Source organism: Catharus ustulatus, chromosome 3, assembly GCF_009819885.2.
Source record: "Catharus ustulatus isolate bCatUst1 chromosome 3, bCatUst1.pri.v2, whole genome shotgun sequence".
Classification (NCBI taxonomy): Eukaryota; Metazoa; Chordata; class Aves; order Passeriformes; family Turdidae; genus Catharus; species Catharus ustulatus.
In genome coordinates, this window is record NC_046223.1 from 22,501,522 (window position 1) to 22,528,912 (window position 27,391).

The 27,391-nt window shown below is 39.7% G+C and overlaps 1 protein-coding gene across 1 annotated transcript in view; it reads left to right on the forward strand.

The window, feature by feature from the left end:
• Positions 1–27,391, forward strand: part of USH2A (usherin) — a 374,098-nt gene that overhangs the window by 301,566 nt on the left and 45,141 nt on the right. The window contains exons 56-61 of the mRNA XM_033055679.2: positions 341–448; positions 994–1,177; positions 1,789–1,946; positions 10,436–10,594; positions 11,228–11,390; positions 18,087–18,441. Coding sequence (XP_032911570.1) covers positions 341–448; positions 994–1,177; positions 1,789–1,946; positions 10,436–10,594; positions 11,228–11,390; positions 18,087–18,441 — 1,127 coding nt within the window. The remainder of the gene's footprint in view (positions 1–340; positions 449–993; positions 1,178–1,788; positions 1,947–10,435; positions 10,595–11,227; positions 11,391–18,086; positions 18,442–27,391) is intronic.

The following is a 27,391-nucleotide window of genomic DNA, read 5'->3' on the forward strand; positions in this document are numbered from 1 at the left end:
TTGCTCTTTCAGATGTTTTACTGCATTGCAAGTGTCATCTAAGATTTTTGATTTAAAGCTGATTCAGATGTATGAGGGATATCCATAGGTCCATGGCAGCAAAGACAGACATTCAGTCTGAATTGTTTTGTTGGGCCTTTTAAATCAGTAGAGGACATATGTCTAAATTAGTGAGAATTCACCATTTCAGTATTGTTCAGGTGTAATATTAGAATAGTTCATAGTTTATGTTTGCCAAAAATACTAAAAGTAAACTTTAAGTCCAGTAACTTTCTATGCAGAGATATAATTCTTGGAATGATGTCAATATCTCAACCTAACTTCTGTTTGCTCTTTCTAGGTCTGCAGCCATACACTAATTACAGCTTTGTGCTTATTGCATGCACATCTGCTGGGTGTGCTTCCAGCCAGCCACTTTCAGGTCAAACTTTACAAGCTGCTCCTCATGGTAAGGGAGAAAGTCATTCTTACAGAACTGCAAAGAGATGGTCATACGGGCTTGTATTTCCTGACCGATTAACAAGGTGCACAACTCCACTGTCATCCATCAAGCTATCATGTAGAAATTTACACAAGAGAATCTGTCTCTCTTGGCGTTTTTGTGTCTTGCCACATTTTCTTCGCTGCCTGGCACTGCATTTCTGCTTTCTTTTTGTGAAAATTTCCCCAGATTAATCTCTAAGTTCCTTCGCTTTATTAACAAAGTTAGAATTAGAAGATAAATATTTTTTAAAGCACAAATGAATATGCAGAGACTACTGGGCATATAAAGGCTGCAGCCTTTGGCCTCCTTCTCCATTAATCTTTACCTTGTCTAATTGGTTGCATTTGTTATAAGATAAATACAGAAAATGTGTTAAATTCTGTCATTCTCCCTGGCAACGTTTCATGTTTTCATTGCATTGCTGAAAACAGCAGCATGGATATGGGGAAAAAAAAACCCCTTTGAATTTCTGTCATAAAATTAAAATAGTGTATTTTGATTTTTAATAGGGGTATGGCCAAAACCTCATCATATCATAGTCAGCTCAACAGAAGTGGAAATGTACTGGAGTGAACCAAAGGAACCCAATGGACTCATTACTCATTATCGATTATTCCGTGATGGAGAGCAGATTTTCCTGGGTGGCAGTACAGACCTGAATTTCACAGATGTTAACCTGCAGCCTAACAGCAGGTAAGGCATGTTAAAGAGCTCTGGTAATAGGTAAAAGGCCTTGAAAAATATGAGTTCTTGTGTTAGTGAAATGTACAAAATGTAACTTATTGTGAACAGAGGACAACTCTCTTACAATATCACTTTATTACTGAAAATTGGTAAAGCACTTTTAGGAGGTACTATTTTTCCATCATGGAATATACTCCGAAAAATTTCAGGTTTTGTATGACAAACAGCACTGCACATGGTATATAATGTTCCAGTGTATATTGAACATACAGACTCAAAAGTGACTGCTGATATTTTTATAGAATTTATTCTGAAATTAGTTTTGACATTTTTTGAGTCAATATTTCTCTTTCTTATGTAAGCTAATTTGAATTTCAGTATTAGTATTTAGTGTAGCATTTAGTACTAGCCTTTTAGTTGGTACCTGAGGTTTTATGATAATTATTATTCTAAGTTTCTTTTCTCACACTAAGAAAACTTAAATGTGAAAATCTTCACTAATGCAGTATTTGTAATACTCATTGTATTCACTTTAAGTTGGTGAAAATGGAAATGTTCTGTTACTGATATGCCTAAAGCTTCTAACTGCAGTGTCTACTGATCTTTTTGTGTTTGTGCAGATATGTTTACCAGCTGGAAGCCAGCACTTGGGGCGGCAGCAACACTAGTGATAAATATGTTATACAAACACCAGTAGGAACACCAGAGAAAATTCATGCCCCATATAATGTCACAGTAATTGATGCATATTCTATATTTCTAGCTTGGGATGTGCCAGGTAAAAATGTATTTCTATGTAGTACTTTGTAGCAAAATGAAAGGATTGAAAAATTAGTATATCCAGGTAGGCAGCTGAATCATTCTGATATTTTTATTCTTTATATTTGGTTTTAGTGTTTGTGATTTAAATAACCAGTGTCTAAAGCTGTTGTGTCCTAGAGACATATTATTTTAATAATACTGACCTAGATACTTGACATGGGCATTGTGAGGTTTAGCTGAGCAAAACCCTGCATGTTTTGGTGTTGTGAACAATTACTGAGTGCAAATATTAATGAAAAAATCAAAAAAAAATATAGGTTTTCTCTTCTGTTCATACTAACCTGAGTTATCCCCAAGGTAACCTGAAAACTTTTTAGATTGTGTGACAGAGAGCCTGTGCTGGCTTTTGTCTAATTGAGTAAATTTTACTTACCCAAGCACCTTAGTGTAATGTGGATATGTTACCTTGCAGTACGGGGGATCAGTAAAGGCCCAGAAGTATTTTTACTCAAGGTACTCTTCTCCTGAACATGATCAGGTGGCCTTTACCTGCCATAAAGCTAGGCTAACAAGAAATAATTGAATTATAGTATCTTTTTATAACACAAACTGTGTGATATTCCATCAATATAGATCATAGTTTAAGTGATTGGTGCACTTTAGTGATGTTATAAAACTTATATGCTGTATTTATTGGGACAATGAGAGCCTTTTAATGAATAATCTTTTGTCTAGTGTAGTTGATCTCCAACAAGGTGTTTTCTAATTTGGAGATGCTGCTTTTTTTCAGTTAAAATTATGTCAATTTTTTTTAGAAATTTCAGATATTTGCATATTGCAATAACAGCCGTATGTGTTTTATCAATGAATTCATGGGAGTTTATAATATCTCCTCTTCCTAATTATTTAAGATGTTCTATCCTTGCTTAGCAAGGGTCAATTGGCATTAAAAATAAAGTCACCTAGAAAAAGTATTTTGCCTTCAAGACTGGGATTGCAAGTGTTGTGGTAGTGCTTAGCAGCACTCACCCTACCCATTTAAGCAATGATTAATAAATCTATAATACCCTGAGCTGTCAATCTTTTAGTTTTCAGGAGCACAAAATCCATTATAGAAATGCTATAATATATGAAAAAGATTAAAATCTTAAATTAAACTTTTCCCCCTACTGCCTGAAAGGATTTAGAACCCTGCAGAAGGCAGGTGAATTCAAATGGCATATAATCTACAGTTGGTTTTATTGGAAAGTGACTCATGCTGCATTATAGTTTTGATAATAAATATAATTTAAGGTACAGAATATTCAGCAACATTATAAATAGATTTAAAACATAAGAATGTACTGGAATAGCATAGGCTGTGAAGAGTGAGGTGTTTCCCAGAAAAGCTTGCCCTTGTTCTAGACCTTTTCCAGCTGCTTAAATTCCTGTTACTCATAGTAGGTTACAAACCTGCCAGGAGAACCAGGCTCTGTGTAGTACATTTGGTTTTGTTGCAATTAAGATTATGGATACAAAGGTCCATCTGTTCCTGAAACCACACAGTCAGAGGGATGAGGAGGAGGCTGGACATTACAGATCTGCAGAAGATGCAGGGTTGATGTATTCATACATGTGTAGAAATCATTCTCCTCAGATGGGAAAGGAACATGCCCTTCCTTCCAGACATTGCGACACACCTTGAACACTTATCTCACTTCTATGGATATTTGATAACTTAGTTCCTTCCTCTTTGCCTTCTTGTTGTGGGGCTAATTATTTAGGTTTTTAAATATGAAGAAGGGATTTTCATGCTGTGCTTCTGTTGGGTATTGTCCTGGTTTCAGCTAGAACAGAGTTCATTTTCTTCCTAGTTAAGAAAAAGATAGGAAAGCAAATCTTGCTGTTCTTTTTGGTATAGTACTTCAGGGCCACTAGCTGATCTTACAAGAATAGGGAGTACTAACAGCAGAGAAATGTTACTGAGTGTTACTGAGAGCTACAATGCTATTAATGCTGATAAACCTGTGAGCAGAAGCACTGTTCTAGCAGAAGCTAGGAAACTAATTACTGACGCTTCATAATCCTGCTTTGTGCTCAGTCTGAGGTCCTCTGTGCTTCTGGAGTTGTTTTTTTCCTTAAGACTGCAGAGGATGCAGGTGAAGGTTTATTTTGGAAGTTCTGATCTTCTGGAAGAGCATAGATCCCATTAACATGTCCTATCCTACAGGTGCCTGTGGTCACTTACATCCCCAGCTCAGTAGGATTAGCCTAAGGCATCTACTCCTTCTTATCCTTATGTCCATGTACATAGAATAACTATTTTCCTTTAATTAAATCTATTTCCTTTGTGAGCATAAATCCTTGTGTCACAATAGGCTATATTGAGGCAACATAGTTTTTCCTTATAAATGTAGGATAAACCTTTACTTATAAGGATTGTCAGACTTGGCAGTTACTCTTGGACAAAACTGTTCTTTTCACTGGTATAGACTCAATGTTAGAAAAAGTGCTTTTAATTAACAAAGTTTTGATGAGAAGGTACTTGTCCATAGTGTCTTCCTGTCTGTGGATATCAGGGCTGCTTTGGCATTCTGTTTTATCTGATGTAATAAATTTGGATCAAATGATCACCCTCAGGATTAATTACGGACACATCGCGTTACACAGATCTTCCTTTTGGATGGTTTAATTATAGTGTTTCAGCATCTGTAATATATCTAAATGTTGTGACTTTATAGATGTGTAGCATTTCAAAACTCCTGACTTAGCTGAAAAGCAAGGTGGCCCAGTAGTGGTTAAAGTGACAGATTCAGAAAAAAAATACTTGACACACCTCACTCACTGTGGAAAATAGGGCTTTATTTTCTGAAACAGATATTCCATTATCTTGTGTGGCATTGCCTCAGTGCACAGACCTCAGAGGTATGGTCCATTTCACTGATATGCTACAAGGATATGTTACAATTATTGTGGAACAACTATTAGTGCCATGGATAGAAGCAGAAGAGCCAAATGGAAAAAAAAACCCACTGCATAATTTCCCTAAGGTGTATCCATAAATGTTATTGATAGGTGTCAGGTCATCCTGCCTTCCAACTCATTGACAGCCCACTGGTTCTCACTGGGAACCTGATTCTTCTGGGTGTCTTTCATTGTTGCTTGTAAGCTGAACATGCTGAAAATAGGGTCCTGTCCTCTGCTCCTTGGCTACCTGCTTCATATGTTAATGATCATCTGGATTAAAATATTTCACTCTATCCACCTCTAGGCTTGCTTATCAGTCACAATGACAGTTGAGTAATCCGAATTCTTACTTTATTTTTCTGGGGATCAAACATGGTATTTCAATACCACATATTTGTCAGCGTCTCCAACTAACCTGGTTTCTTGTGGACTAGTAAATGGGACTTTTGATAAGCCAATGTCACATTCTCTCATTTTTGGTTTTTGAGTAAATTATTGCTTGCTCCACCTCCCTGTAGGACAAGCTTTTCAAGCTCAATATCCAAATTCTGCATCTTGCAACACATCAGCATCTCCAGCTGTCACTGTTTTCACAGTCTTGGTGGTAACACTTGATGCAACCAGATTGAGACATCTGGATATTTGAAGCATAATGTAAACAGTTCATCTCAGGAAGCCAAATAGATTGTTTTGTTTTGTGAATTTAAATATTAAAATATAACTTTAAAAGACATTACGTTCCTATTTCAGTATTTGTTTCCTATAAGTGAAAAAGTTTAACTGTTTTGCTTTAATTGTGATTGGATTTCGCATCATAGTAAAAAAATCTTCAGCAATTAACTTCAAACAGATTTTGGGTGACCAGTATGTAAGTCTGAGGCTTTTTACCCCCAATTTTAAGCATCTTGTGCTGCAAATTCTATTTTTGACCTAGCCTGGTTTTGAAGTACACAGAGCTGTCAAACCTAATTTGCAAAGTTTTGCACAGCATTGTCCATTAAATGTTATCCAAATATGCCCACAAAAACCCAGGGTTTCATTTGATTGATTTGTCCCATTGCAAAATGTGCACCTGCTGTGAAATGAAGTCGAAGAGAAAAAGAAGTGGAATAATTTAACTTTTTTATTTGTAAAGATAATCAGGGTTTTTCTGATTACATCTTAACTTCATAAATGTTAAATAACCTATCAGCATCTAGTTGTTGTAAATTATGAAAAAGAGTATTGCTGGGAATATTAACCAACTAAATCCTTGTTCTTTAGTGAACATGAAAATGTGTTATGGCAGGTTGTCATTGTGCTCATGGTAACTTTGACACCAAATAACAAAACTGCCATTTGCATTTAGGGTAAATTGGTTCACTTGTGCTTTTACGGTTCCTTTTATTCTGACATAAATTTATGAACTCTGGAACTAACCAAGTCGTGTGGTTTCCCAGATGACTTTAACAACTATGCCCATTTCATTTCCTTCAGTCATCAGAGCTCACAAGATAGTGGTTTCAGACTGGCTGCAGATGCTGAAGGCTGTTCTGAAAGAGAGAGGGAATTTTACAAGTTTCTGTGTTGTAAGAGTATATATTGTAATTTTCCAGATTAGGAAGCGATCCTTTGATCTTCATAGTCAATGAATTTGATCCAAGTGTAGAAGAATTCCATTGGACATTGGAATTTTTCAGGATGCTCATGTGATTTTATTTACAATTTCGTTTTCACTTCTTGAGAGTATTTTTTCTCCTGATTGTTGGTATCATTCCTAATATAGTGCAACATTTAGCAAAATTTTAAGATTTTGTGTTTCAGGTGTGAGGTGGTGCTTTTTTAATAATTTCTGATATGGACTGAACACTGTCCAATGTTATTGGAGAGGTATTTATTTTGAAATAGGTGACACTTGCTGCATACTGATGGATAGATTCAGCTGTCCTTGTTTCTATTCAATCTTCCCTGGGAAATCAAGCATTCTGAATAGTTTCAATTTCAAAGGTTTCTGGTGATTTTTGCCTAGAATAAGTGCACTGATCAGATGCAAAAACCTGAATCATATAACTTCATAAACGAATAGGTTTTCCTGGCTGAAATATCTGGTCAGTTTTCAGGAAAGGAGAAGAAGGGGACCTTAAATAGGAGATTATAAAAAGGTTTCTACTGGTGTGCTCTGCACCATTTCAAGCTCTTTCAGATGTTCTGTTGTATCCTTTACAGACCGTCCAATTATAGGGTGGAAATACTACTACTACTCCTAACAGTAATAATTATTTCTCTTAAGCAATATATTTTTAATTACTGGAAACATTTTACACTGCAAACTTAAGCGCACTCTTCTAGAGCATTTCATCTTCCACATATCAGGCAAAAAATACAGTAGTTTCACGAATACAAGCCGCACGGATTATAAGCCGCACCCCCGGTGCCTCGACAATGTTGCTGTCTTTGTCAATAGATAAGCCGCACCCCGAATATTAGCCGCACTTTCGTTCGTCGCGAGAATCCGTGCGCAGCTTTCACAAATTGGCCAATTAGTAACAGGATCGCGGCATAGCGGGCTTTACTGGCTCGGGGCGGGGCCAGGCAGGCTCGGCCCGCTCATGGTTGCCGACGGGGCCGGGTGGCCCAGCTCAGCGCCACGGCTCGGCGGGGCTGGCCGGGTGGTGCTGCCGCCGCCGCCGGGCTCGCTGGCCCCCCTCTCCCGTCAGCACCGCCCCGCTGCCGCGTTCGCTCGCCCGGCTGGCAGGGCTGCCGCCGCCGGGCTCGCCGTCCGCCCCGCTGCCGCTTGTCGCCCGCCCCGCGGCGCTTTCGCGGCTCGCGGCGGCGCTTTCGCGGCTCGCGGTTCGCGGCTCGCGGCTCGCGGTTCGCGGCTCGCGGTTCGCGGCTCGCGGCGGCGCTTTCGCGGCTCGCGGTTCGCGGTTCGCGGCTCGCGGTTCGCGGCTCGCGGTTCGCGGCTCGCGGCTCGCGGCTCGCGGTTCGCAGCTCGCGGCGGCGCTTTCGCGGCTCGCGGCTCGCGGCTCGCGGCTCGCGGTTCGCGGCTCGCGGTTCGCGGCTCGCGGTTCGCGGCTCGCGGCGGCGCTTTCGCGGCTCGCGGCTCGCGGCGGCGCTTTCGCGGCTCGCGGCTCACGGCTCGCGGTTCGCGGCTCGCGGCGGCGCTTTCGCGGCTCGCGGTTCGCGGCGAGCGGCGGCGCTTTCGCGGCGAGCGGCGGCGCTTTCGCTCGCCGGGCGGCGCTTTCGCGAGCGCCGCTTTCGCTCGCCCCGCCGGCAGGGCTGCCGCCGCCGCCACCAGGCTCGCCGGCCGCCCCCTCCCGTCTGCACCGCCGCCGCGTTTCCTCGCCCTGGCCGGCACTGCAGGCCCCCGCACCGCCGGGCTCCCCCACGCTGCTGGCCCCGATTATGCTGGGCTTCCCCCGCTGCCAGGCAGCCCCACCCGCCGGCCTTCCTGCTTCTGCCATGCTCCCCTGCACTGCTAGCCCCAGTTCTCCCGGGCTCCCCCGCCCTGCTGGCCCGGGCTCTGCCGCCCTCCCTGCCCCGCCCTGCTGGCTCAGGCTCTGCCGCCCGCCCCCGACACTGCTGGCCCCGCCTCTGCCAGGCTTTCCCACCTCTGCCGGGGCCGGCCGGGCTCCAGCTTGGCTTGGGGCTGCCGCGGGCTCTCACTTCCGTGTTGGCAGCTTTTAGAATTTTGTTAATAGATTAGCCGCCCCGGAATATTAGCCGCACTTCTGGGTTTCCACCAAAATTTTGGTCAAATTGGTGCGGCTTGTATTCGTGAAATTACTGTAATTTTCTTTGATGCAAAAAATCTACCTCAAGATCACGATCTCTCAGAGGTTTACTCTGTAACATCATCCTTAATTTTAAAAGTTGTAATTCTGATATTAGATCCTTAATTATTAGATCTTGGTATTTCTTTTGTAACTTTTATACCAAAGAAGGAAAATTTTGCAGAGGAATTTTTTTCATTTTTTTTGTCTCCTTCACCCTTCACCTCTTCCAACAACTCCTAATATCTTTGTTCTTCCTGTGAGTTGGATAGTTGAATAAGATTGAAGTCATGCTTCTACTTCAGGGCTATTTTTCAGCTTTTTAGTGTAATGGTGTTTTCTTTGTCTAACATCCAGTCAGACAGCAGAATGTTATTTCTTTAGGATTTTTATATTGTCTTTTTCTTATGAGAATTGTAAAAACATGGTGTTTCAAATATTTTTCTGATCTTTCAAAGTACATCAGTTGTTTATAGTACCGCAGCTAAACTTGAAATCTCTGATTTTTTGCTAACTTTTGTTTTTTAGTTATTCACATACATACTTAGCTAAAAAACCTCATCTAACACATGCACAACAGTTGGAAAAAATGCTCTTTGTAGCTTCAGGGTAGTGGTATCAATTTAGATGCTTTATCAGAAAAGGACCAAAATTGTAATTAGGAGAAAAAGCTGAGTTGTTTTCCAAAGTTACAAATGGAAAGATTCCCAAGGTGTGGACAAATCTCAGAACTGCTCACAGGCATCTGGTCCTTGTTACAGTCACTGTGACATCTAAAGTTGGTGTTGTGTTGAAAGAGAAATGTGCTTTTACTTATCAGATACATCTTGACTCATCTCTGAAAGGAACCTTATCTAGTCTGTACTTTGTCCTTTCTTATGTGACTGCAGAATGAAGGAAACGCACTCAAACTCTTATTTGGTCGTTCTCTTGGTTTTACGAGATTGCTGCTATCTGCACAGAAGTCCATAGTGGACAAAAAATTAAAAGCCTAAAGCCCATTTCCTAATAAAAAATACTACCCAAGGAAACCAAAAATCAAACAAAACCACCAACCAATCAACCAAAACCCTTAGACACTCCATGGGGAAGAAGAAAAGGTAGCATCCAGGAACATCTGCCTATTGTTCTAAAGCGATGGAATATGGCTTAGCTTGTTCTTCTGAAGGAATTGAATTTTTTAGCTTCTCAAGAAAACTAGAAAATTAAGAACTGACAGCATAGGAATAGGAATAGATGGGGAAAAAGTTTGAATTCAAATTATAAAAAATGAGAGGTTTTTTTTTAAAACAAAAACTGAAAGTTTGTTTTTACATTTAAAATTATATGTTTCTTGGCTCAAGCTATTGTATTGTACTCTACTGGTGAAGCAGGCTAAGAACCTACACTCAGCTACTGCTGTTGGGCTAAAAAGGCATAATTTGCTGAATGGTTGCAATTCACTTGTTTGATCATAAGACTATTCAAACAGCAGGGCTTAGTAGCTGTTACTCCTGCAAAATGCATAAAACCTGCCTGGTTCCAAGTCATAAGGTCGGTCTTCCCAGAAGTGCCAATTGCAAAACAGGCATTGAATTGAATTTTGATTCTCACCTAAGAACCATAATGTCTGTCTTCCTCTTATAATCTGCAGATGGATTTGTTTCAGTTTATATTTAAACGATTGTAGTTTTCAAAAGAGGCAGTAGGGAAAACCTCCAGAGGGGGCTTACATTTAAAATTGCATGTGATGAATGGCTCTTTGAAGTTGTCCTGCACTGTTGTTAGTGTTTCAGATAATCACTGCTTCCTCTCTGTTTCACAACAGGGATATTCATTGTCAATGTGCCATTGGAATACAACATCCTACTAAATGCAAGCAGCCCTGCGCTGCTGGTGAGGCCGGTAGGACGCGCGCATTTTGCCTTTGTCGATGGCCTGGATCCCTACACCCTGTATGAGATAAGAATACAAGCATGCCAGAGTGGTAAGGCAATTTAAAACACTCATCTGTGTGACTGGAGGGGATTTTCCAGGTAGATCCAACTCTGCAAAACAGGTGAAATTATTTTACGTTGGAGTCAAATGTTCACCTGGTAAAAAGAAAGCCTAGCACTGAACGAAGCATTGAATATTTCTCCATGTATCACGTATGTATTTCTCCATGTACTTTGAATATATCAAATGGAGGTTTAAAATATGCATTTTAGGTTATATGTGCCACTTTATAAAAAGCTCTTCACAAGCAGCTTAAAGGTCCTTGAAAATGGATGTACAGAACTGAATCAGCTCTGGAACTACTCACCAACAAGAAGTGATCATAAAGACAGGAGAAAGAGCCCAAAAATTAGAAATTCCCTCCCTTTGATGGCAATTTTCAAAAATCTATTTAAATAAGTATTTCTAAAATGGCAATTTTGAACTAATTTACTTCTCACTCTCACTGCTAAAAATCAGGAGTAATTAATTGGTAGATTTGTGGTAATTTAGATGAGTATTTAACAGTGAAATGAGACACCATTTCCACTAACAGTTTCTTTGCTTGACATTCTTTTCCTTTTAATGTATTTTTTTGTTGAGGAAAAAGCTCTTATCCGTACACAAACTTCTTATTCTGTAGGTGGATGTGGAGTGGGTGGTCAAATATATTCAAGAACTGCTGAAGCACCTCCCAGAGAACTGAGCCCACCTGTTGTTAAAGCAATTGGACCTGCACTCATAGAAGTGAAATGGGCACCACCCAGGAAACCAAATGGCATCATTACTAACTACTTTATCTACAGGTAAATGCCCTTATCACCTCAGATTCTTAGTCCTACTAAACAGTTCCTTTCTTTATTCCTTGATTTTTTGGGAGGTGAATAAAGGTGTAGAAGTACATGAAAAAATAGATATTACTTTTCAAATGCTAAGGTATTAAGCTGATCTATGGATGGTCATGTTGGAAATATGAACTCAAACAAGAATCATCTTCCCAAACTACATTTTAAAAATTCAAGGGAACAAAAATCTTAGAAAAAGTTTGCAGGATAGATACTTATACTGTGCTTACCCAGACCAGTAGGTACAAACTTCAATCTTCTCTCATAGATAGTTGAAAATTTTATAATGGAAACAGGAGTAATTCACCAGTTGTGAGACTTTCAAAAGCAGAAAAAGTTATCTAGGTTCCTAAACCAGATCAATTTTCCAAGATAATTTATGTTCCTAAGTAAGTACAGTAATTTCACGAATACAAGCTGCACTGAGTATAAGCCGCATCGCCGGGTGTTGGCAAACATTTTGGTTTTTTGTCCATAAATAAGCCACACCTGAGTATAAGCCGCTCTGTCATTCGCAGGGAGGACCCGAGTGCAGCAAAGTTGCCAAATAGTAACAGAATCGCGGCAGGGCAGGGTTTACTGTCTTGGCTCGGCCGTGCGGGCTCGGGGCTGCCGACAGGGCTGGGTGGCCCAGCTCGGTGCTGCCCCGTGGTGGCAGGGGGTGCACAGAGCCCGCCGGCACCCGCGGTGGCGGTGGGAGGCGGGGATGGAGCCACCCCGCTCCTGCGGCAGCGGCACGTGGGGATGGTAGCCCCCAAAACGCGGGGGCAGAAGCACGGAGCCCCCTGCCTCCCCCCGAGCCGTGGGGCCAGCAGCACGGAGCCCCCTGCCTCCCCCCAAACCGCGAGGTCAGCAGCACAGAGCCCCCCACCTTCCCCCCAGGCCACGGGGCCAGCAGGAGAGAGCCCCTGCCTCCCCGGGAGCCGCGGGGGCAGCAGGAGGGAGCTGCCCCGCCTTCCCCACCCCCTGTGCTGCCTGCACGGAGCAGCTCCACCCGCCGCGCAACAGAGTAACCAATTTGTAACAACCACGTAAATGCAGGGTTTTACTGGCAGGTGCTTGACTTTGCAGTTTGCGCTGACTCGGTTTGCACTCCCGGGGTTGAAAATGTCAGAAAATTATTCACATATTGGCTGCTCCTGAGTATTAGCCACATTTCCGGTGTGGGAGCAAAATTTTGGTCAAAACGGTGCGGCTTGTATTCGTGAAATTACTGTAATCTGGGCAGTGATTACAGTACATCTGTTCACGTACCTTGGTGTTTGGGTTCATCTGCCCTGTGTAGGTTGTTGACTGACTCACTTCCTATGAGGAGTTTCCTAAGCCCTGTGTGAGAGTTTTTCTGTACAGTAGCTGTGTTTAGGGCAGGATTAAACTAGCAGAGCACGGATCTCTGTTGTGCCTGCTGACTGTGTTAAAAACTCACAGAAGCGACCTTCTTGAATTACTTCAGAAATTAGAGAAAATAAAACTCAAGCCATATATTGGAGAGGGATTTAAACTCTGAAGTTCCTGGGTTTTCCAACTCTTAAGTATGTGTGGCAAACACATGCTGGGCTGACCCTAGCCTCCCACAAAGAATTTGGGACTTTTTATTATATTAAAGGTGTGACTGAGAAGACGGGAAATCCAATTACCTTTTGGAATCCTCAGTGATAATTAATATAAATTCATTTTTGCCTTAAAGATGTTAGTGGTCTCTAAAAATTCCTGCTGTCTTGAAATACCCTTTTGTTTGCCTTTTTTTAATTGTCTCATCAAAAAAACCAAGTCCCTCCCCTGCATAAAGGGGAATAAAGTGTATGTTATAGCCCAAGACATGTCTTCACTCTGTTGGTTTTGTAAATAAAGCCGATGATTACCACTGCTATTCCATGGCAACCATAGAAAGGGAAAACAGGAAATATAATGCAGAAAGCCTGCTTCAGTGAAAAATACTGTAAATTGAATTTGACAGCATTTGATGGCATTTGATTATTCTAGTCACAGCCAAACAATGATATAAAGAGTAATATGAAACAGAATGTGTTACTGCCTAGCAGACTCAAAAGCAATAAACCTTCCTCCAATGTGACACAATCACTTCACAATCATAATTGTAGCCTGTTTGATACCTCTGAGTACAGCAGAAGGGCACTGACTGACATAGATACATTTTGTTTTTTATTTAAAGTGAAATGAAAATGGCGCACTGGGGCTCCAGATACAATCGGTATATTCACCTACATAGGCATGAATCACTTGGCAGTTATTTCAGCTGAAGTTTAAATGTGCTTAGACAACAACAATATCAAATCTTTCTCAGATAGCTGCAAAGAAATCAGAAATGGGATGTAAGCACATAGTTCTTTTTCATTTTGTAGCCACACATGGCCTTACATTGTTATAGCAGCAAGACTGCAGTATTTCTATGGGAGGTTATGGAATGTAATTTCTTCTTCAGTATGTGCCTCTTCCTTACTGCATCACCACCAAAATAAATTCATTTAACTCAAAACCTGGAATGCTTGGGGACCTAGTGTGTGTGCAGATCTCTGCATTAAAGTGGCAGGACTTGTGCTTTCCTCTAACATCATAAAACTACTCCCAAGTTTGCAGCCATTTTGCTAGAAAACAAAAACTTCAAATATTATTTTATGATAGAGGAGATGGTGATATATTTTTTTTATTCATAAAACAGCTTTAAACACAGATCTGAAGCTTTTAAATTTTTCTAGCAAAGACCACAACTTAGAAGATTTTGGGAAGGAGAAAAGATCTGGTTCATGACATGATCATCTTATCTAGTTCTGTTCCCATTAATCATGACTTAATATCACTCTGCCAGCCACAGAACTTGCTACTCTGAAAACAATAATAATATTATGAAAATAGATGATATATATTTGTTGCTGCATTTTAGTAAGTTGTAGGTCACATGAACTAATGGAACTTCTCTCTCTTGATTAACAGGATGCACTGTGCAGGAGGCACAAGAGGGCCCTTACAGACATATTGCCTGTAAAATTAGAAATATTTTGGTTGATGACTTCCTTAAGAGAACATCTGAATTTTTCTGTCAAACTGTCTATGTCTTGTCCAATAAGATTATATTATTTAGTATGTATTTGCGAGACTGAAGAGTAGCTCTCACTAGCTGAGCAGTCCTGTTGGTGAAACTGTGGCAGAAAAATGAAGAGGCAATTTAAGACAGAAGACTTGTCTCAGTGGCTGTCGTGACTTGCAGTGCAGAGGCTTCCAGATTGACTCTTCATGATTAATTCATTGCTTAGCCGTATACCCTTAACCAGGAGTTGTACCCAAGACAGCTTCCAAGGAACATATGTTACTGGATGGTTTAATGTAGGAATCCCAATGGGTGCTTATGTCATTGAATACAAGAGTTCCTGATGGCTTTTATTTATACCTGCAATTGATCTAATAGCCATCTAAACTAGTGTATTACATGCAATAACTTCAAATTCCTTCTGTTCTTCTTTTCTTTTTTTTTTTCTTTTTGGTTTTTTTTTTTTTTGATCAGAACTCATGTTAAAAAAAAATACCCTGAATCATGAAAGCTATATTAGTGTAGATTAGTTGAATACAAATGTAAGTATGTCTCTTTGTTTAATTAAATGTGAAATTGCAGAGGGGGAGCATTGCTAATGTTACATTATTCCCCCACATCTGACAGTGTGATTCTCCGATTTTTTGAATTTTACCCCAAGACTTCTCAGTGTTCCTAAAAATAATTCACTAACACTTTGGTAAGCAAAGCAGCAGGCACTGCTAAAACATGTAATTTAGTTGTATGGTGAAAGGTAAATGTGAGGAACGATTCTGGTTTGACCCTGGAGACCATGGGGATTCGCCATGCACACGGGGAAGCCGAGAGGTGAGCGCTGCAGTCAGCGTCGCTGCAGCACAGCTCTGGAGTTATCTGTCACAAAGGAGATTATATCCTCCTCCTTGTGTCATCCACCTCAGATTGGCACTGGGGCAGGGAGAATTTGCCCTTATAAAAACAACTATCTGAACATCTTTGAAATGAATGTAAGCAGCAAATCAGACTATGCAGATTAAGAGACGGCTTCCAGCTCTTGGAAATGTTATTCTCCTTTGCAGCTCATTGTACACAAGAAATACTTCCAGTTAAATGAGCAGCTGAATCTTAAATCTTAAGACGACTGAAATGATTACTGATTGTTCAACCACTTCTGTTCAAAGTTTATTCATACATGAAGATATTCTGGTTTTCAGCCCTACAGATGGAACCATTTACCTAACCATAAGTTTCATTCATTAAATAGTCAGCAGTAATAAGATCTAAATACTTAACCAGCCTACATTGTACAGCTTTGCCTGTGAATCAGCTTACAGTTGGTGGCATATTTGATCATTCAGTGTGAAAAAAATGTTTATCACAGAGTTTAGAATATTTATAAAACATAGATTTATGTATTCATTTGAGTCCCATACTGTTTGGTTAGCAAGACACATTAAATGTGACTTTCTTGCATGAAAATGTACTCTCTTTTCCCTTATTTACAGAGATTTTTTTAGACGTATTTTTGGGTGCAAACAGAAAAGACTGTATTTTTAGATGCAGGAGAAAGACATGGTAATGATTCCCCTTTCAAAATTATATGCCTTGCATTACGTCAGTGAACAGCATCCGAGGGAGGGTTCTGCAGGAGGCTCAACTTGCCATTGTAACAGAGCATGGGCAATTGTATTAAAAATTGTTACTGGAATTTTGGAGACAATGGGAATTTCTGGGCCCTGATTTTTACAGAGAGACTGAAAATTTCTAGGGAATCTTTCCCATTTCTTCTACTTGCCAGTCTTTGCCCAGTTGTGCCAACCAATCCTCAGTATAAATATATCTTACAATTTGCCTTTTTCACTATGATAGAGATATTGTACCTCAAAACTCTTTTTTAAAAACAAACCAAAAAAAAATCACACTTTAATGCACATAAACCAAACAGTGTCCATATAATCTGCTTATCTCACAATTTAGCAAAACTTACTTAGTTTTGTATTAGAAAATAATGTCTTCTTTCCTACCTTATATATGCATATACACAAAGGATGAATAAACAGCTGTGTACACACTTGCATACATTATGTTCTTCATATTTGCATGTTAATACCTGGGAATGTATTATTACAAGCAGCTAAGATTATCAGTTTTAAAAAATCAATGCTTTTTTATTTTTAAACTAATTCCTGGTTTGACCTAACAAGATAAAATCCAACAGCATTCTTTGAAACACAGATTTTCTCTTGCCAAAGAAATGTTCTTCAGCTTCTGTGTGTGTGTGTAGTGATGATGACACCCGGTAGCCAGAAAAAACAATTTTACTTTGCAAATTTGCCCTACTTGCAATAAAAGTGGCAGATAATATAATTTGGATTTTTGTTGTAGGCATGGAGGGTGAAAGTGCTTTTATGTTCTGCAAAAGCCAAGCTTCCTGTGAAGAGTAGGGGAAATACTTGAATTCATGTGCAGTACAGCCCAACCATCACTGAGATTTATCACAGTGTTTAAATGTAACCAACTTAATTTCACACAAACATTTTTATGCCAAGTGAAAGAATTGATTTGATAACTCTGTTTTGAAGATGAGTGCTCAGCTTATTAAAACTGTTGTAAATTATATGGAAGAAAGGGCCATATTACAAAGGGGCTGAGGATCATCTGTAATCTCTGGTAGTCAGAATATCACCAGGTCCAAGGCAAGCATATCTGCAGCCATAATGCTATATACATACATATGTATGTATACATAAGTGTGTGTGTATATATACATAGATATAGATACATATATGTGCATACATACAAAAAGAAAAACCCATTGTGCCAAAAGCTAATAATTTTCTTTATATATCTTAGGTTTGCATTTTTAAACAAAAACAGTGTTGAAAAAAATACATCGTTTATTACAGAAAACACTATGTGTGATATTTTAATGAGGTTGGGTGGTGGAGCTGCAAATTCAGCTAAGTTAATGCACTAGGGATTACTTACTCAATTTGCAAGAAAAAATGGGGTATTTAGTCTGAGCAAACCAGATTTTAAAAGTGCACAGCTTTAGTTTTGAGGGCATGATAGAATATTTATTCCTTATTCACTAGGTAACATTTTTCTCCAGTAAATTGGTCACGACTTTTCCATAAATGAGGGATTCTGAGGTGAGTACCTCTGTAAAAGGATTGATTTTCAGAAATGCATAAAATTTGTACCCATATTGCAATTCAAGTCATCGCTTAGCAACTACAGATAGATTTAAAATTTCATGTTCTAAGTTCTGAAATTCTCATTTGTGGTGTGTTTGTTCCTAGAAAGACAACAGGCTGTTGTGTTGCTACTCTGCTGACCTGAACTGTGTCAGTGCACTTTTTTGACATGCTTTACAGTATTCTTGTAGATAAAGGAGAATAAATGATTGCCTCAAAAATCTCTTCTTCACTACTCAGCACCTAACACAAGTTCAGGGAAATTCTTTTAAGATGCAAAGATAGGTAGTCAGTTCCTTGTGTGTGTGTAGCGTACAGAAATAATTTCTGTATTTTTCTGAGATGCAAGTTGAACTTGGAACTTTAGGATCAACTACTATGGGACAGCTAAAGCTATTTTCTGTTTTAAAAACACTGCTTTTGATTTAATCTTAGGCGTCCTGTGGGCAGTCAAGAAGAGCTGCTTTTGTTCATCTGGACTGAAGGAGCTTTGGAATTCATTGATGCGTCCGATGCTCTCCAGCCTTTTACTCTGTACGAGTACCGTGTCAGGTCTCAGAATTCCGTGGGGTCTGTGGACAGCCTGTGGGCTTCAACCCAGACTCTGGAGGCTTCCCCGTGGGGCATGGGAGCCCCTTGGGCACAAGCCACAGGCGCGTACTCGGTGCGGCTGAACTGGACGCGGCCGGTCTCCCCCAACGGTGTCATCTCTCTGTACCGAGTGGTCTATCAGGAAAAAGGCAGCGACCCGACCTTCAGCACCCCAGCTGTCACAGCATTCACTGTCATGGTAAGAGCTGGACCACAAAACCAGTTTTAAGGTGTTTTTACTCTGCCTTGATCTCTGTTGTCTATTAAAATCTCGCTTAACACCAGTTAGAAAAGTGGGGTTTCCAATTACCTGTCGTTTTGTTGGTTTAAGTTTTGTGTTTGGCCCAATAGCAGACTGAAACATTTCATGTTAATACTGTATTTCTATTAGAGGTGAGTAGATTACTCAAAAGCATAGATGTGTCATTTCTGGAGGAATTAAGCACATGCATTTGTCAGCCTTGCTCTGAAAATACTGTCCTGAATTTTTTGTCTTACTAACAAAATAGTTTCACAGGACCTGCACAAAGAACAGCAATATGACTCCTCCTTGTATAGAATTCTATTTTTTATTTCAGTTGGAATCATAAAGTGAATGAATTAATTAGTAATTACATAGTTCATATATGCAACCCATTTGCATGTTCCCCTCATAATTCATCAGTAATAAAAGCAGTTCTACTTTTATTTCCAATTCACGCACTTATATTAGACTGTTACTTTGCACTGCTGATCTGTCTTTCCCTTCCCTTTCTTTTCCTGTTTCTATTCAATATGTGAAGGGACAGATTGAGGAAAGGGCATTGTTTGGTGAACTGACTAACACCATTGTGTAAACCAGTGACAGAAATGGTTATGTATTCTGCATTTACCACTGTCCCCCCCTTTATATATTGCATTCTAGTCTTTCTATAGCAAGATAGCTTATAGATAGTTCGACTGAACTGTTGTATATTAGGACAGCTGGTCTACTTGGTTGTCTTCTCAAAATAAATTTTAAAAGTTTAAGGAGGTTTTAATAAAATTTGGTTTCCTCAGCAGTGCCACCTCAAGTTCATAAACCTAGAATTTTGCTAAATTATTTTTGTAGTCCATTTTAGTATTAAAAAACACCAGAAATCCCCTAAATTCTCTATTATCCCAATTTTGAAGTATGTGATTGACAATTCAAGTAGGATTCTAAAAAGCTTTCTCTGGAATACATGGTAGTAACCTCTGAGTAACTTCCTCAGACAAATCTCTACATGACACAGTGGAAGAAGTTTCCACCTTGGTAGTCTTACACTTGATCATAATAGCAGAGCAGTTTTGTGTCTAGCTTCCTAAATAGATTAAATTTTTAATATATCTTTTTCTGAAAAGGAGAACAGATCCTGAACTGAGTTATAGAAATAATATATGTTTCTGCCTTCTGAAGCAGTTGCATTCACATTGCACAGCACGCCAGGCTTAAAAAAGTAGATTGGGATTATAAAATTCAGTGGCATTTTTGTATTTAGCTCCCTTAACTTCTTTTAAGAAAAATTAGCGCCTTTATAATTGTGATGATACACCTAAGATTTTAAAACCAGTGAAAAGTCAGGGCTTCTCCTACCACTCTACTTCAGCAGCATGCAATGTATTGCTGAGCATCAGAATTGACCTGGCTGGTCATGCATTGCCCTGTCTTCTAAGCATGCCAACAACAACAGAAAATGTCCAAGATGGTTGTACTGTGGGCAATAAAACCTACCAAAATGGTATTTTAAATAATTTTGCTACAGTGTGTTTCTTTAACAGCATCAGTTAAAAGCTTTTTAGATTAACAAGCTATTATTTACTGAATTAGTATTTTCCTGGCTCCAAAATCCTTTATTTTCCCCAAACACTAACCTGAATCAAAATGACATTCTGGCACCATATGTATAGCTGTTCTACTAGCATTGCAGCAAAGCTGGCTTGCATGGTTTTTCTACAGTCCTTTGTCTTGAACATGAGTCAATTACGGTATTTGCTACCAGGTTTTATTTAAAATACTATACTAGCCTTTGGGGACAAACCTTTTTGCACACCTCCTCCAACTCCTCCATCCCTTGTACTCACTTTAAGCTGCTGCAGTAACTGAGTAGAATTGCTGATTTATACCAAGGACCTGAGATCTGAATCCTACCTCTTCTGAATACAGCAGAACAGCTAAAGCTTTGAATCAAAGATATTGACATAAAATGCATGGAGACCTGTTATCAAAAATATCTGCAGGAGGTTAGGTCAATAATCTCAGCAGGCAAAAACCTGGACACCAACTTTCAAAGTTATAAACACTTAAAAACAGAATTTTATCATGAAATTTCTGATATGCCCTTAACTTTAGCTTTTTGAATGAGATACTTTAATTAAAATTTAATTGTATTGAAGGAACTAGAATTCCAATGATTAAACTTCTGCCCCTTTAAAATATAGCCTTCATGGGTACTAGGCTAAATCATTTAATCTCCTAAAGCATCTCTATTGGAGCTCCCTCATGGGATATGCCATTAGTCATTCTTTCTCACAAGCTTCCATGTTACAAGTAAGACTTAAAGTATTAAGAAAGCAATGAGCTTGGTCCTTTATTTAATCTGTTAGACTCCATTCTTATCCCATTAGATTATTCCAGAAAGAAAAGCACTGCTAGAATCACGGTGGCTGATCCCGCCCTTGTGCTTGTCGGTTGCACCCTCATTGCCTGCCCCAGGACATAAAGCTTGACCAAAACTTAGAGGAGAAATAAAATCTTGTGACATTGTAAGATAGAAATCAAGCTTTTGCTAATGTCCCTGCAGACTGTTCTTACATGACATCTTCGTTTCCATCCCTCTCAGAGCCAAATGAGAAGCATCTTATGGATTTTCAAACAATTTAACAGACTTCTCCACTATACCTTCCCAAATGCAGCTATTTATTCTCCATTAATATGTATTTGAGTTAATATGTCAAAGGTATGACTGTCTGGTACCTTAAGGTTATCACTGACCCCTTGAAATTTTACACTGCCTGTGGAAATAAAAATGAGAACTCAATTCTCAGAACAAAAGCTGCTGCCCCTGAAATGAAAGGAAGGTGTCCTGCCCCATCAGAAGTGACATACATGTGAGCCATTTTGATGCTTCACAGTTAAAGAGCAGTGTCACCCATTTCCTTAGCTTGCTTGTCCAAGAGTGTAGTGACAAATGTTAGGTGACAGTGAGTTAAACTGACATGCTGGTTTATTTGTAAAGCAAAGTCAAGGCTGGTTACAGCAGCACAAGTGTCTCCTACAGTGTCTTTGCAGTTCATTTTAACCCTCTAAAGCAGGAATCATATTTAGTGTCTTGACATTAACATGAGACAGATGTGTTTATAGGGGAATGGATTTGCAGTAGGTTCTCATTTACAGAAATCTGCATAAAGTGACTAGATTGTCAAAACAAGCTTCTCACTCTTGTGAACTTAGGACTCAAGCTTGTGAACACAGGACCCAGAGCTGATTTCATTATAAAGCCGATGAGTGCCTGTCAAACATCATCAAACATCACAACTTTTTAACTGCTGTATTCTTAATGTTGCTGTGAGGTAGAACTGTGGGTAGGTTTGGAAATTTCTTGATAGAGTTTTTGTGGGTGTGTAATGCTGCTTTTCCCATCACAATTATATCAAGTGTTTGGTTGCTTAATGGGAGCAGGAGAATTCAAGGCCAGGTAGATGAGTAAAAACCATAAAAATATGTAGCTGATATAAAACACTTGGAGAGAGAAAAGCATCCAGAGATGAAGGTTAAAAACGAAAGCTGCCTGCTATGCACAGTGCCCCCCAATTATTATTATTATGTAGAATCAAGATCTCAATGTGTTAAATTCACCTCAGTCAAGTGTAGATCGAAGTGCAATGTGCTTGTTAGAGGATGCAAAATATAGGGATAAGCATTATAGGCCTATATTCCTGGGAAATCCTGCACCTGTGCACAGATCTTCTCACAATGTGTTTTGCAATGTGAGGCTTTCAGGCCAAACTTATCCTTAAAGGTTTTTTTTTTTCATAAGTATGCCAGCTTGGGGTGAAAAAAATTAACACGTCTCTTAGCTGCTATCACTGCCCCAGCAAAGTCTCTGGTTTGGATGCAGCTGTGCTAACAGTTGAGAACACATATTGGCTTCCCTGGCATTATCTGGGGAGATGGTATATAACTGCACTGGCCAAGCTTCTCTTGGCAGGTGCTGTGACAGGGAAATCTGTAGACATATTGCAGAATAGCAGTAATAAAGACTTTGGTAGGAGGATGAGGCTTTGGCTAATATGATTGTGTTGTTATAAGCAGACAGAATTTACTTATCAAATAATCTGAGTCAGAATATGAAGTATAGTTTACTTGTTCAAAAACTCTATATCAAAAATAATATATCACACATATTTTTGGGTGTCCAGTACTGCCATACCTATGCAGGATTTTACAGATATCTGGAATCATGCATCCAGAGTTAGTTTCTTTATAATAATTACATTTTAAAGTACATAATATACATTCATGTGTAGTCCTTCCCTTCTATTTCCTTCTGTAGACCAGTGAACATTTGGCAGCATTAGAGAGGAGATACCACAGTTATTAACATCACTGTACAGACTGTTCAATAATGCAGTATGCAGTGCTGTACATGGCAACATTCTCATACAAGTAATGAAGATTGTAACCACAAGAATAAAGAAAAAAAATGCCAAGGAGAGGGACCAGTGAAACTTTTTTATACATACCTATTGCATATGCCTGGGAAATGGAGTGCACCCTAAGAAAAGAGTGTAAGTGAAGGAAACCCTGCACATGCCATAAATTCAGAAGATGTGCTACTTAGCAATGAGTGAAAGCTGTAAACGGCAGTGGAGGGCAAAAGTTAATTAGGCTACTGTGCTGCTGCTAGGCAGTGGAAAGTGGCCACTACCAGAAACAAGATGGCTGCTCAGCAGTGCCCTAATGCAGCCAAAAGAGCATCTCCTTAGCTCTGCAAGGGCTTATGGGTTAGGGGAAATCATACACAGATGACTAATTTTTTTATGGTTCACAGACGATCAAAGTGAAATTCAGCAGCTGTTCAGGACAAGTGACCACTCTAACGGCTGTAATATAACCTGCTAAATAGAGAGGGAATTGCATGAGAGCAAGAGGTTAGCTGTGATTATCGGCAGGTGAGTGCTTTATTGAAGTTGAAAGACCATTAACATTGATGGAGTAATTATTTCAACTTGGAAGTAATTACCTTGATGGGTGATAACTTCTCCAGTGTTCCCAGATTTGATTGGACCAAACAATTGTGAACTCTTGAAGCCTAGAAAAATATTACAACAACACTGCAATGTTTAAATTACTGAAACCACTGTTAGAGTATTTTAATTATGCCTAACAGTGAAAAGATTTTAATGTACAACAACTGGTGACCTCTCATGTATAGAGACATTTGCTTTCTAATTTCAATGAAATGATCCCCACCTACTACGTGTGTGCTGTATGTGATGGCTTTGCAAATGAATCGTTTGATTTTAAATGCAGTTTTTAAGATTCAAAGCCTTGTTAGCACAGTTTCAGGAAGGGCTTGTACTGGAATTGCTCTAATTGTTTCATTTGCCAGGAAAGCCCAGTAAAGTAAAATGCTTTCCGTGTTTAAATCTCTAGACTTGTTAAGCTTACACAGGATGAATACAGGACAAGTGCTCCTTCACATTGAAGGCTGCTTAAAAAAAGTGTGTGAGGCAATCTGTGTCTCACAGATTCTGTTGTTTCCATGCTGCTGCAGAATATGCTGGATTTGGCACTACAGCTCTGTTTAAATAAGCATTTGGATTGGCACTATGATGCCCCTCCAGAAACTGATTAAGTGCTTCAGTAAGCCCCACCTATCAAGACACACATGTAGAATTGCCTAATTAGAGCAGAAAGGATGAAATTGATTGTTGCGCAACGTAGATGATTTTAAAGTACTGTGGTAATAGAACTGGAGGGGAATGGTAAGAGAGAAAGAGAGAGGCTTCAGCTCTCCTATTTATACCATCCTTGCCATAAACAAGGCCACTTCAGTGTCTCCTGGATGTTTCCGGCAGCTGCAGAAACATAGCTTGAGACCCTGCTGGAACTCTGCCAGGAAGGAAAGAATCCTCGTGAGTTAGGAAGGAGAGGTTTGTCTGGTATCTGTGAGGTCTTAATATGTTGTCAGGCAACTGGTGATTTGAATTAGTGGAGGTTACAGTGAAGAAGCTTGTTTCACTTTTTTCTTTCATGTTTTCGCCCTAATTCAGTGTGCTAGATGAAGCTTATGTAATTGTGCCTTTCAATAAATATTTGGACCAGATGGAAGTAAAAACACCGATACAGTTATGTCTAACACCTAACCACACTCTAGATTGACTAGGCCAGAGTGCCTGGATCAATAGGTAATTCCTTCTACCAATAAATTAGTTACCTATTTGGAAAAATCTGGTGTATTTTATCTTTGGGCCTCTCCTTGTGCAAGGTCCATTTTCCACCCATTGTGTAGTCTTTTTTTAATTAGTGAAACACATGTAGAACTAGGTCTTTTGAGAGATATTTATAATGTCTGACTTCAGACACCTAACCTAGTTAAGAGCATGAATGACCTCTACAGACCATGTAGTGTTCAGAACATCTAAGGCATGGACATTTACCATCTTGGGCTGCAGCTGTTCACATGGGACTGCTTTCCTGTGCTGCACCTGTGTGCCACTACTAGTAAGTGTCACTCGAAGAAGGTGGTTGATTTTGCACTGATTAATCAGCTTTCTTCAGCCTCACAATGGAATGATGCAGTTTGACAGGTTTAAAAGATAGTGCTCTTTGGCAGAAAGATGGTGGTAGGCAACACTCTGGAAGTGGTAATCTTTACTGTGTGTGCACCTGCAGCCATAAGAGAATAGGTGACCACCTGACAAAGCCTAAATGCTGATGACTAAAAAGAGATTGCATAAATACTCCATATGCTGCTTCTATATATATGTTGTTATGTATGCTTTATATTTATGCTTTTCTCTGTGATTTCTTCTGTATTTACATTTGAGTTGTGAGAATAAGATCAAGCTAACCAGGTGGTGTAGAGAAACACCACTGACAGAATGTTTTCTAATTTGTAATAACCAAATAAACAAAACAGAAGCCCCCGCAAAGCTTCATCTTATTTAGTGTCATTTGTTACAAAGATGCAATATGGGGACAGTCTTCCCTCTGTGCCCAGTTGTGTGACTGCACTAAATCAGCTTTAAAGAACAAAGTTTTAGTAAGCTACAGATGCATTTTCATATATAAGTAGAAAATAAAAATGAAGAAGGAGGAGGCAGAAATTTGTTGGCTAACGTGTACAGCTGTTTTTCAAATTAGATATCTGTTTAAAAATGCTTAATTGGATTTGACTAGATTTTAATTCACATTTAACCAACGTTCTTAAGTGGATGTATCAGGCAACTCCAAGATAACACTCTTTGTTGGTGAAGTCATAGGGCAGCTTCCTAAAATCCCCAGGGTCATGCCTAACAGTTACAGATACAGGAATTCTTCAGCTGATAATTAGAAAGGCCACTCCCCAGCCCCCATCCAATCCTCCAGCCCAACTTCCCTCCACAGATAAGGTCTTTTATTCAAATTGGCTGAGAAATGTTATGTCACATGCTTAGATTTCATAGGGAATTTTTGCAAGCAAAGGGTAATTTTAATAAACAGAGAATCCTACCTTTTTTTTTTTTTTAAGAAGAAAAGCAGCAAAAGCAAGCCTTAGGACTCATGGGAATTGATAATGTAACATAGAGCCTCCTACCTCTGGGGACTCCATTTGAATCTAATCCAGATCTACAGTCACCAAAGTCATTCTCATCAAACAGCCGTGGGGTGTCCTATGCAAGATAAGTTTAGTATTCTCAGCTGACCTCCTGTCCTTTCTCTTTACTGCTCCCTTTTGAATCCATTCTCATCACTCAGCTTCACAGCCTCATTCAAGCTCATCTCCCCTATGCTTGTTGCAGTTTCCCATTTTCTGCCTGCCAAGTGACCTCCCTCTCTCCTCTTTTCAGACTCTACAAAAAGCCCTGGAATGCATGTATAATCTTGCCCCCTCTTCCTTTAGGGAGCAAGACCCTAATATCTGCATGGTGCTAAAAGATGAGTTTATCAACATAAAGCTCTTTGGGAGTGGGAATGGGTGTCCGTCTGTTAATTTACAGCATTATATAAATATTATTTTTGAGACTGTAATAGCAATTATGGTGAATAGGGGCCAGATGGCCTCTGTATCTAGAAAGCAGAATGGCAGTGTATTTTTAATGGCCTTAAATGTTACTTTTTGACAGGAAGCTAATATTAAATTCTGTGGTTTAGGTGCCTGTCAGGTGAGTATGGCTCTGAGTTTTGGTTTTTCTTAAAGTAATTGCTAATGTCATGCCTGGATACTTTTGCCCACTAAACCCTTTTCTGTGGTGGGGTCTTTGTTGTTGCTCTGGTTGTGTTGTTGTTGTTTTGTTTTTTTTTTTTTTAAAGGATGGTTATTGATCTCTTGCTGAGCTGAGATTTCAGTTTTATGCCAGATAGTTTGATTAATGGGTTGGTTTCTGTAAGTGGACTGAATGGGGATAGGAAGCACAAGCCGCTCACGCCGCCAACCCTAACTCCGTCAAGACGCATAGCTCATTATGAAACAGTTATCAAGTATACATGAAAAATTAATTGGGCTCAGTTTGATTCTGAAAAGGATCAGCTTTCTACTTGGCGGTCCCCCCAATCTTTCCAGATGTTGCATGCTAGCCCCTCGAGAAGCAGCGAAGGGAGATGTATTAATACATTGTATTGATTAGATCAAGACCCCTGACAGTTATTTGTAGAGATACCATCTGGCTGCTGTTCGAATTCCTTCACCAAAAACAGGACGTGACATGTTATTAATCTCAACTCTCTAAGTATAGACAGTTGCCTTTTCTGCTAAACCGCATTTTACCATTCCGTAGGAGATGGAGGCAGACCTGAAGGGTGCTGAAATTAAGGTTATTACACAAATTGAGCCATATGGTCCAAATATTTCAGCAAGAAAATTGCCAGGCAATAAAAATTGCTCCTGCCTTCCTAATGGTGTAAATTACAGTTTAACCATGGCTCTAATGATGTCCTTCTGCCG